Raw genomic sequence first — 12,952 nt, 5'->3', positions numbered from 1 at the left:
GCGTTAGTAATTAGCAAAATCACGAATTAAATCCTTTTTTATTTACATCAAACACAATAAAAAGTTTTAAAAATATTATAAGATGCCATTCTGTTTACACACTGGCCTTTGGAAGGTAAAAGTATTTTATTTTGTGCAGTGGTAACACATTGTTTTTAAATCTATGAGTTTGCTGATTAGTTTGAAAGATATCTATCCTACGCTTTGCTATATGACAACACTCTGGCACGTGGAACATCAGAGTATTTTAGTTTTCGGCAGAGGCCTCACACTGCTTTTAAAACGCTGGCTCTGCAATCAAAAGGTCATTAAATTCTCAGGAAACAAGTCTAAATTCAATATTCGAGATCTACTCTGCGAAAAGAAAAAAAAACTGTTCCATATCTCCCGTTCTACTGGGCCGATTGACAAAATTCAAATTGAGTTTTTCATGTCTCGAAAGCACGACTTATAATATATATTATATTTATATATAGCATTGTTCTAACATGGGTATTTTAACAGAAAATCGGACTTTTTCTGAAAAAACATACCATTTTTTTTTCATATCTCGATTCTACGACTCAAATTATGCCTAGATATTAAATTTTGTAAAATTTGATGCGGAATTTACGGAGAAATTCAAAAATTTACCTTGGCAAAATGTTTTTAGTTTGCGCCAAAAATAATTCACTTGGCGAACTTCTTACTATATGACACCTTCCATTATGCCGGAGCGGAAAAAAGGCACCTCGTTCCTACCTTTTTACGTTGTGCCTAAGCAGAAAAAAGTCACATCGTTCCTACTTTTAAATAATTTTGACAGGCCGCCCAGACGGTATAGTGGTTAGGGAAGCCTGATTGCGATAAAGAAGAGCCTGGGTTCGAATTACGAAGAAGGCATGGTTATAACTGTCCGTTACTTCATAGGAGGCGATGGTGGAACACCTAATCTGGCCTTGTATAGATTAATGGACTGTGTTACACTGTAACCGTTCACAATCTGCCATTGGAAAAAAATAACAATTTTAGCAAAGTGTCTGAACACATCTGATTTTTATCGCTTTCAACAAATATACCAAATTTCAAAACGGGCCAATAAATAAATTCAAGTATATCTTCGGAAGTTTTGAATATAAAACTAATTTTTTTGCAAGTATGCTTAGAAATACTTCTACTTTAAGATGATGGTAAAAACTTTATAGATTACAATTCAAAATGTTTTTCGAAAAATTTATAAAAATTATTTTAAAATACAAATTTTAAAAATAAATCATAAAAAATGGGCGAATTTTATTTGCAATGAACCTGAATTTTGAAATGTGAAAGGAAGAATCAAATAAGTTTAATAAAAAAGAGATATTAATAAATATATACCAAACTCAATTAGCATTGAGGAGCTAAAATTTTGAGAGCTAATTTTTTAAGAACTACTCGTGCGATTTTTACAAAACGTGGTAGTTTGGCGTAATTTGAGTCGCAGAATTGAAATATGAAAAAGATATTGGTATGTCATTGCAGAAAAAGTCCGATTTTGTGTCAAAATCCCTATATTAGAACAATACTATATATAAATCTAATACATATCCCAAGTGGTGCTTTCGAGACATGAAAAACACAAGTTGAATTTCTTCAATCGGCCTAGTAGAACGGGAGATATAGTACTGTCCTCTTCCCCCCCCCCGCAGCGTACATGTTTGGATGCAGGACTACGTCTATTTTGAAAATTTGGTGGCTCTAGATGCCGTCGTCTTTCCACAGCGTGATGCACAGACATTCTGCTTTTTCATTATTTAACAGCATACATTTAGTCATATTGTGTATATGTAGAAAATATTATTATTTCATTAAATATGAAATTTTAAAGAGAATAATGCATTTATTTATTTATTTTTCAAAGCTCAAAGTTGCAATAATGGTGTCGGCAAGTTGATGTTCGAAAGAGTTGCTGACTACAAATTATCCGGTACAAATAGCAACAATTTTGGAGGAACACGAAGAGCAGAAGTCGTAAGTTTGTTTTTTAATATGTTTACAACATTTCGAATGGTAAAATTTAAAATCTACGATTCTTTAAAATATTAAACGAAATTTAATTTCACTTTTTTTCAAAGTAATTAGTAATAGATCGTTAACATTACAGATGCAGTTGTTGTTAAAGTTGTAGAGAATGGTTAGTTCTGCTATTCTTACTCTGTATTTCTGAATTATGAATATGACACAGTGACTGGAAACTATGGATATGTCTATATTACTAAAATTATGGATCGACACAATGACCAAAAACTATGGGTATGACTATATTACTGAAATTAAGGATGACATTCCAGCATTTATTTTAGTAAGGAATGCGCCTGCGTATGGCGGACCGTTGTTGCCAAAATGCCGTATTTCAAAGATGGCTATCAATGGAATAAAACGGAGAGATACTGTTTTATAAACATTAAAATGTGCCCCATAAATTTCCTGGTTGCTTTAACCACAGAAACGGAAGTTGTATTTCATTATTGTGCCGAAGGTAAAAGCATGTTTTCCATTCCTTCCTGCAATCCTCTAATAAATATTCTGCAAACGTTGTGACTGTGAAGTGCTTATTTCTAGTGCACCGTCACGGTTGCTTAATTTTTAGAGACAACTTAAGACGCGACAGTTCAGTAGAATTTCAGCAACATTTATCGTATTACCTCTACACAAACCCGGCATTCGAACGGAAAAATTAACATCGTGAACACATGTGACTGTTTAATAACTTAATACTAAATGCTGAAAAGTAGATTATAGAAGGAAAGTTTAGAGAAATGTATCTGTAATAGAGTTTGCGAATTTTCGGAAAGTACAGTTGTGACAAAAAAGCGGCTTATTTTGCACTAAAAATTTAACGGGAAAGAAGCGCGTTTGAAAAGTGCTCTTCCAGTCTACGAGATCTTGTCAATATATTTTTTATCCTCATTTAATCGTTCTCGAGGGAAAGAAATCATTTTCCCATTCAAAGTATAACTCATATAGTATTAACTTGACTTCCTCGGGGAGGCAACGCATCACTGGCTGTCTTGCTTATACGGCTAACCACGCCCGGTTGCAGTGTAACTCATAAGAGCCTTCAAGCCCGGTCTGAGCTCTTTCTCTGACGTAATGTCCCTAAAATGTTGTGTCCAATGATTGGCGAGTTTTCGCCTGGTACTGATTGATTATAAGATAGATTCCAAAGTTAAAAATCTAGCATTATTAATTCACAACATGAGGATAATAGTACTAAAAATAGAAACCACTAAACTCTAAGCTATGTCGTCAATTTCGCAACAACAACAACTTGCTGCTAAACTAAATTTAAGACGTCATTAGAAAAACAAACTGGACTCAAATCTATAGCATACTTTGAGTCGGCTATATAAAACCAGCTGATTGCTCAACACCGAGGTCCATCAAACCTTTGGTAGATCTAGACACTACTCTTCGAATGGCTTCCAGCAAGGCAGCAATATTCCGGAACAAATTTCAGTAAGTTTAGGATTAATATTACATCCTAGCTTCAAACATACCACTTGCCGTAAAACTTGCTTAACCGTCTGGTCTAAGCAAGTATCTGACGAGATAAGGAATGTAGGAAGTGGAATTTAATTCATAAATAACAAATTTTCAAAAGAATGAACTTCTCCATAACTGCTACCGAGATGGCATTTTCTTACGGATACGTGCGCACTTGTTGGGAACCAAGAAAATAATCCTTCAGAGAGTAATTAGCTCTGTAACTATGAATTTATTTTTTTTCATATACTCTTTAGTTTATATCTATTATCGAAATAAATGGTTTTTGTTATTAATTTTATAAATAAATGCATGTCTCTCAGATGATAAAGAGGAGAATCACAGAGATCTATTTTGTTTTTGCTTTCTATTCAGTAAAATTTAAATTTTCCTTTATTTAGACAAATTCTGTACATACACTATCAGGACAGGTATTTCTCCTTATCTGCTTTGCGAACATTAAGTGTCCTGAATGGTAACAGTGAGCTGACTGGAAGCTATGTTCTGTGGGAATTGTAAAAAAGATGACTAAGATGCGAAGGGTTTAACTACCCTTTATTCTCCAAGATATTGCAGGCGCTCCCGCACTTCGGGATACAAAGACCAACCACTTGTAGTCTGAACGTAAAAAATATAAGAACTACTAACTAACTAAATTTACATAAAAGCTAAACTTTGAATACTTTACTCAGATGACTAACACAAAGACTGGTCTTTCAAATTATTATTCATGTAGTACGCAAACTGCGGAAAACTGCAATATGTCTTTGGATTTCAAAGGACTAAACCTTTGGCCTTAAAGGCGGACAGCAGCTGATTGCAGGCACGCGTAAAGTATAGTGGTAAGAAGGCTCACTCTCTCCCCATCTAACTCTGGCGAAAAGCCACTACTTAAATACTTGAGCGTTAGCAAGTACAATTTGCATAAACAATTTAAAGCGTTTATTTTGGCCGGAAGTGGAAAATAAGAGAGGGCAGTAAAGTTTTAAAAGAAAATAAACGTTAGTCAAACGTAATATCCTTACAACACCTTTTTTTAAAGCAAAATTTTTAAAGCAAGCACAAATATTATGTTGAGTACTTCCTCAGCATCTTTTAAAGCAGAATACTGAGGTAGCAAGCAGTGATTTGATAAATCAGAAATAATAAACTAGAAAGGTTTTGGAAAACAATTACATAAACAAACAGCAAGAATACGTAAAATAGTGATCTTGGATTTAAACAAAATGATCAGTCTTGTAGAAATTTTATTACTTTTAATCACAGTACATTAGAATAGGTCTTATTACCAAACATTTCTTCAGATTTCCTGAATTTGCTGTGTCTTTTTTGTTAAATTTTCCCTGAAGCATTGAGCTGAATACTTCTGGAAAAACATTCATGAATCTGAGATCATATAGTCAGATGTCATAAAGATATCATAAATATAGACAAATACACTTCTTATACTTTGTCATAGTCAAATAACCTATCTTATGTAAAATCAAAGCTTTGAGAATGGAATATACACATACACAAATTTAACTCTGGTAATCAAAAATTATTTTTAAACCTAAATGTACTATTTTGGGCATATTTCATATCTAATACAAATTAAATATTGAATTAAGTTATTTGTTTGTTTATTGTGAATTTCAGATTACACGAAAAGATCTGCCTATTAGAGTTCTGTCTGAATGCATACGAAGATGTGCCGAAGACAGGACAACAACCCAGCATGTTCCACAGTGTCGGTCGTTCGATTTTCTGCCAGGTAAAAGGTTAAGCCCTGTACCTTCCCACGAAGGAAATGACGTAGGTCCTGGAAGGACTAATATTGTTGCCGAATATGAAGATTCAAGTTGTTATCTTTATTACGATCAGGCATCACCTGACGGCTCAGAGACGTTAGTCCAACAACACAATGTCTGGCATTTTAATGAAGTTTGCATCACATGTAAGTATTGTAGACTATATGAATCTACGCTTAGTTATGCAGGTGATTTTAATTTTTTGTAAAGCTCAAAACTTCATAAAATTTGTTTGTAATTTTTATTTCGGCATGTTTCTTATAATTTTAGTAAAAGCTATAAGGTATTTCTCCCGCCTTCCTAGCGTGCCTTCGTGGTGTAGTGGTTCTGCACACTGGGCCGGAATTCCAGAGGTCCACGGTTAGGCATTGTTAATTTTTCATTTTGCCTGCTTCCAAAAAAAATTACCTATTATCTCTACAAAGCTATCAGCTTTCGTATAATTTTTAAATGTTAACATCCTGAGTGCCATTCACTGGTAATTTGTGGAAATTTGAAATTGCTGGTAATTTTGAATTTGACTAATAACTGAATTTAATCGAAATACATGTTGTAAACTTTTGAATCCCTGTTATCAGGTTTCAAAAATTTTTGCTTTCGAAAATTTGGCTTTAGAAAATTTAATTATCTTCAGTACTTTCATTTAATATTCTTTAATAGATCAGTTTCAATATAACATTAATTTCATTTAATGTTATAAGATTCTGTGTTAACCTTGGCTCAATTATTTATCACAAACTTCGTCATATTGAAACAAGTATTATCTTCCAGTTATCGATATAAAAAAGTCTTTTTTTATCCATTTTCTTATATGAATTACTAAAGTACCCTATACTTTAATTTTTTTTAAATATTCCTTAAGAAATAACTCTAACAGCAAATTTATTGAATAAAACCTGATTAAAAATTTAATACTGATGGAAGTAACGGTTTATTGATTAATTACCACTCTCTCAAAGAATGATCATTACAGGCTACATTTTGCCATCTTCCCATGATGGATAACTCTGAGAAACAGTATTTTTAGCATCTGACATTTATATGTTTTAATTTATTTATTTATTTATTTATTTATATCTATCTTTAAAAAATGATAAGACGTATTCTGGGATTTGAACTCATGAATGTTATAGTTTTTATTTAATTTCAGGTCTTTTAGAAAGATTAATTCTGTCAATGTTCGACTTTCACTTACATATTACAGTTTAATTAGTATATTTTACCTTTGAAGTCATTTGTGTTGATTTCACCTGAACAAGACTTCTTAGATTTTACTGAGTGCTAATTACTTTCAGCGAGTAAGGTGAGCACTGAATGTAGTAATCGGTTATATGTCATGGAAAGGACTCCTGGATTCCGATTCGAGGGCAGTGGCGACCGTGAGCTCTTTGCCGTGAATCGCACTGACTGTGAGAGCAAGTGTATCAATGAAGAAAGCTTCAAATGTCGATCCTGCAGCTTCGACAGAGCTGGATCCGTATGTCGGCTAAGCAGAGAAACGAGAGCCATGAATCCTGCAGGTTTCATGACAGATGCCAATAGCGATTACATGGAAAACCTTTGTTTATCTGGTCAGTATTTCATACTTAACTATACATTAGGTACTTATGGTAGGTTTTGAAATGGAATTTAAAGAAATTAAGGTACTTCAATTAAATTATCTGTAACTGTATTTTTACTGCAGCGCTCAGGCATACTCGAAAAACATAGTTACATTACTATCAATATGCAGATGCCTTAAATTTTTCACAACAGCGTGGCTTTAAAAAAATTTTCCAAAATTACTACTGCCATATCTATAAATTTAGCCCTTCATAGAAATTTCATATGGTTATTACAGAAACGCATATTCAAAACGTTTCTTATGTTGACAACTGAAATATCATTATTTATGAAATAGATGATTATCATACTTCATTCAGCGCGAATCAAAAATAAATTATATTAAGAAAGCAATACGATTATAGATATGAAGCAGTTCCAAAATTAGGATAATTGGCCGAAATAAATGCCATCTTTGTCAGCTCAGAGCAGGGCATTCAATTAAAGAGATATTTAAAATATAAAGTTTTAATCTACCTAGAAATCCAAATTCAGACCTTGGATACTTACAGCTCGCTGCTCTCATTTAGCTACTGGTGAAATTTTGTCCACACAAATGGAATCTCGCTAATTATGAAAACAAAAATTTAAATCCAAACTAAAGTACTTTATTTGGATTTTCAACTGATAGTTTTACAATTTAAAAATGTGTTAAACGTAGTCCAGTGCAACTTGTGTAACCACACTAACTTATTGCTAAAGTTAAGTATAAGTAACTAGAACGTTAGACTCAACCAAGCCAAAAGCTGCTAAGCCTAAGGATTTCACAAAAATTAAAAATTTCTTTACCCATTAAAGTTTAAATTTGCTTAACCACACAACTTAGCGTTGAATTAAACTATATTTTCTTCTAAATGAAATTGCGACATGGATAAGCGCAGAGAAGTCACCAGCTAGTAATCCATGCTATATTCTAACTGCTGGATAACACAGCAGTATCCGATATTTCACACACGAATAATTTTAATCATCTGGAAACAGTTGAGATGTAACTAAAGAAATTAAAGGTAATTAAAGAAACAAAATTAATTAGGTAAATTGAAAACTGACAGAATAAGTTGCATTCTGTCACATAATATGACTAAGTTGCAAAATATGCAATTTGTTTCACTAAATAGTTAAGGAATTTTCTTCAGTTGCAAATTATTAATAAACAAAATTTAGATTTTCTCCTTTGTTACATAGATTTATCTTCGAATTCCATGTATTTAGCTTCGAATACGAATTCCCCATATGATATACTTAATCAACACCATAAGAGTTTTATAATAACTTTGAAGCAAACCAGACCGATCATAAATTTGTTAGCTTACTTCTGGATCAGCTAAATACTCTGACAGAAGTGCAATTGAATGTAAACTTTCTTGTGTTTATATTATGAATATTTTTATTACATTATGTATGATATATTAAGCACAAATATTAGAACTTGATCATTTTACTTAAGTCTCTTGTTTATTCATATCGCAACAGGATCCGATTTGTGTTCGGCAACCGCTCTTATTCTCGAAGCTGGAAAAGAACTAGAAGGTGCCTATGAAAGGGACCTTTTCACAGTCAGAGACTTCAAAGATTGTTCTGATAAATGCATACACAGCTTGACAGAACGAGGTTTTATGTGTAGATCTTTCCTGTACTATGACAAAAGCAAGACATGTGTCCTATACCCGGACGATCCCGTTGGAGATGCCGAAGGACCAGATATACAAAAGCCATTGAAAGCCAGCAGTGGGGATCTGTACCGAGTGTTTTGTGGAACATCGGACAGAGGTAAGCATTCTAATAGGAAAAGAATTTAGTGCTTTTAATATTCAAATATAAAAGCCTCATCTCTTTTCGGAAAAGAATTAATTATATTGTAAAATATAAGTAATTTTTAAAAAATTCCTCGGCTTAAGTGACAAATTGCTAAACTAATCGCCAGACTGTTTAACTCATTTGCAGGTGATTACCCCAGCAATAAACACCAATAGAATGCAGACAATTATTTTTATAATTTATGTAATTTATAACTTATGTATTAATTTTATAACTTATGTAATGAGGCCACTATGTGCACTCCAACTTGCTGAGCAAAAACTCTGAATTATAATACACTTTAATAAATTATGTAAATAACACTGAAACGCAAATCGAAGAACAAATTATGTCGCCAACTTAAGTGCTCCTGACAATCGAAATTCATATTATAAGGTAATTTCTCCTTCCTTTCAGCATACGTTTATGGTGTAACTGGAAACCCGCTCAACGCGTAATCGTGAAGACGAGCGTTCGAATCCTGACGAGGGCACTGCGGATTTCTTCAGCTTCCTAACATCGAAAAGTTTTATAATAACTTTTCGATAATTCGCCATTAGCGGGATTTGGCGATTGGGTCCCTTCATATCCAGTCGCCCTTTGAAAGGGGGAATATATAAGGTATTTTCCCCTTCCTTTCCGCATGCTTTCGTGGTGTAACTGGAAGCACACTCAACGAATGTTCGGGGGTTTCGAAGTTGGAATATCGATGAAGGCGCTTCATATTTTTCACATCTGCAGTAACAAAAAACCTAATGACTCTACAACATAACTCACAATAACCAACAATATATCTACATAAGCATGTTATCCCCTTCTGGTTTCAATAGATACAGGAATTATAAAGGTTTTCCTCATTCCTTCATGCACACTCTTCTGAAGTAAGTGGTTAGTAGAGCCACCGGGTAATTAGAAGATCCCTAGTCCGAACTCTGCTAGGTAGCATATGATTTTCGTGCTTCTCGTTAATAATCTTTACAATGGCATCTAAACTAAAAATGTGGTAGAAGATAGCTCGTCACGACTTGGATTTGGTCGACGGCATCTCGTGCCTTTTCTCAGTCGCCTTTTCAATGCGGAAGAATGTAAGGAATTATTGCAATTTCCAGATGCGTGTTCTTGCCATACAAGAGGTTAACACAACCAGCTGGTAATCAGAAGATCCGTAATTTGAATCCCAATGATATCGTAGTTGATTTTTCTAGTTTCCCATATCGAAAGGTTTATTAACATCTACAGCAGGGCCCGAAACAAATGTGATAAGCGAAAGACTCAAAACTTCAAAATGCTTATCAGGGTACCTCTGTTTAAGTACGAAAACGTAAGCGAATTTCTGTTTAAGAGTATCTCTGTTTAAGCATATTACACTCTCCCAGCTCTATAGAGAAAGGGGCTGTGAAAAATTATCATATTTTCCCATCCGTGTTCATGTGGTTAAGTAGTTAGCACATCAATACAGAAATTGGAAAATCCCTACTTCGAATCCCAAGAAGGAAAAGGATGAATTATCTTGTTACCTCCTTCGAAATAGTTTCGCCAACCCGAGATAGTGATGCAACACCGAGGCAACTTAGGTCAAAGACCTTACCCTCAATCGAAACTTTGGTCATTTACGAATAAATACGAGGAAGTAACTAAAAAAGAAATATGTAAATAATTATTAACGATTAAGAATGAATTATTAACGATTAAGTACAATAATGAATTTTAGCCGTATCTAAATTGAATGAAGAGTTAATATCTTTTTTGAAATAGTTTTTAAAACATATTAAATGAGAATTATAACAGAAAAGCGTATCCAAGCTTCATTTGCCTCTTTTTCAAATTCTTCCGAATAAGTATTTTGAATACGCGATAAACTTACCCAATTTTTAAAGCTGTGTCAATTATGTTTCATACTTAATTTTAAAGAAAAGCGATTTATAAACTTTTGCTTTGTTCAGATTTGATTTAATAATTATGCTGTGAAAAAAAGAAAAATTGTACTTTTTTTATGCGATAAGATGGACTAAAAAGTGTGCCCTGATATCTGTTTCCCCATAAATAGAAGCTCCTATTCCGAGTTGTCAAAACAGGTTTTCATACTAATGAAAAAATATTTATCATTGCCATTGTTAGAAAGGTAAAGCAGAGGAGGGAAAAAAAGGTTCTCATTAAACTCTCGAATAATATTTTTTTTCGGAGCCGCACAAAATTGTGACAATTACTGTAATATTTTTTATTATTGTCTGTAATGTACATATGCATTTGAGAGTTTTTGGTTTGAAAGCTACGAGAAACTAGCCAAATTAAAATTAAATGTTCAATTTAAAATCAAAAAGACATAAACATTTAATGATGACAACTGCGTTTAAAAGAATTTTAATCAGTAAACACCATCTCTACAGTAAATAAAAAAATTGCATTTGCTATTTTAATCAACGCCGTATAGATACGGATTTGGGTAAAACGTTTTTCAAAGATTGTCCGTTTAAAAAAACAGCAGTTTCAAGCTTGAGTTATTTACTTTTGTATATATTATATTTGATAGTTTTTTTTAAAACATAAAATGTGTTACACATGATATTTGCAAAGCATTTTTAATGCTTCTATATTTGACATTACTGTAGGTTTTTCCTAATATTGCGTAGTTAATCTTCAGCTGGAAGCAAATCTTTGATGCCTGTAGAGTCATTAAGATTTTGGATAGCAGAAAATGTGAAAAATGAGCAATTCGCTCGCCGGGACTCGAACCTGGACCTCTCGAATACGCGCCGAATGAGCTACCATTACACTACGGAAACATGCATAAAGGAGGGGGAAAATATCTTATACGCGTTTTTTAAAAAAAGTGTTCATTTTGCGAAGGTGCAATTATGAAGACAATGATCACTATAATGAGGAAACTAACTGGCTTGAGTAATGATTAGATTGGATTATTTAGATTATAGCAAAGCAGTCGAAGGTCATCTGCCTAAGAAAATGGATGCCTTCGTGGAGGAATTTCTTAAACAAATTGGCTTTTATTCACATTACCCACGAGGAAAACCATGAAAACTCCAATGCAGCCAGCCCGTTCACCGGGATTTGACTTTGGATAGAACTACTGATGTGTTTTAGCGATTACTATTCCATAGGCAAACACTTGCCCGAAACTGAAAATTAAGCAATTTTTTTTTCAATTTCAATTTAATGTTATTGAGCTTTATGAAATTTTACGCCCTCTAGTTTTTGTGTCTTTAATTTTAATATTTAAGCATAATTTATTATTACTAGTGTATATATTAAGCTTATTTTAAATGTTTCTGTTCATGTGAATCACCATTATGTAAATTATGTGATAAAATCATTGGAAAGTTATTATGCATATTGTATCTATGTGTGTAACACAAGCCCTTCGTTTATTGTATTACAGACAAAAATTCTGAAAAGTTGTTTGAAATTACGAAATTGCGAACATCATTTATTATTATCAAATATATTTAAAAAAATTACTGCATGAATGTGTTACGGAAAATAGTAGCAAATCAGACGAATTATTCGTTTGCAAGCGTCGCAGCAAGTCGCAATGTTTGGGAAAATATTTTCTTGGAAAGTGCTGTGAAAATATTTAAGTCTTAGAATAGAAATTGCCTGTTTAAAGGCATAAAACACTTTTGTTATACAAATATATAATTAACAATGATTTTTAAACCTATTCTCTTTCGGAAGAGTTTTCAGTCACTGGAAAAGACGAGATGTTACAATTATGTCTCAGCCTGGTTTGATGGTTCCTTTTCACATATAACTTTTTTTTTTCATATATAAGTTTTAAATACAGTCTTAAATAAAACAAATGCGATGCTAGTTTTTAATATTTTACCTAGTTGGCAATATTTTAAATTATTATTTAAACTGTTCTTGAGATTTTAGATGAATTAGAAGTTTTATATTTTAAAAAAGGCATTTTATTAATAATACTTCTGTCTAGTAGACATCAATTTTAATCTCTGCTGCAAAACTGAAATTTTTATCTTTCAGAAATCTAATATTATCTAGTATAAGGAAATACCGTAATCTGAAAGAGCTCCTGATTAAACAGGAAAAAGTGTTTTTAGGGGGCACCCTGTTTCTTCATTCTGTGTTGTATCACCTTGTTTTTGAAAGAAACTTGAGTAGCGTAACTAGGAACCATTTCACCGGTGTTATTTGTGCTTCCTTCAGATTACTTATGCTGCAATTTTATCATTATGATATAATAATTCTTACATTATTTAATAAACCGAGCAATGAAATTTTGA

The 12,952-nt window shown here is 32.9% G+C and overlaps 1 protein-coding gene across 2 annotated transcripts in view; it reads left to right on the top strand.

Moving 5' to 3' along the window:
* The window catches only part of LOC118196873 (uncharacterized), an 86,024-nt gene that overhangs the window by 42,321 nt on the left and 30,751 nt on the right, over positions 1 to 12,952 (top strand). For both annotated transcript variants that reach the window (XM_035368361.2, XM_035368367.2), the window contains exons 3-6: positions 1,880 to 1,989; positions 5,143 to 5,440; positions 6,590 to 6,865; positions 8,370 to 8,666. In XM_035368361.2, the coding sequence (XP_035224252.2) occupies positions 1,880 to 1,989; positions 5,143 to 5,440; positions 6,590 to 6,865; positions 8,370 to 8,666 (981 nt within the window). The remainder of the gene's footprint in view (positions 1 to 1,879; positions 1,990 to 5,142; positions 5,441 to 6,589; positions 6,866 to 8,369; positions 8,667 to 12,952) is intronic.

Source organism: Stegodyphus dumicola, chromosome 9 (assembly GCF_044657685.1).
Source record: "Stegodyphus dumicola isolate Sdum_Otavi_A_Nest chromosome 9, ASM4465768v1".
Classification (NCBI taxonomy): Eukaryota; Metazoa; Arthropoda; class Arachnida; order Araneae; family Eresidae; genus Stegodyphus; species Stegodyphus dumicola.
Note: the sequence above shows the minus strand (reverse complement) of the source record. Positions and strands in the feature narration are given on the sequence as shown.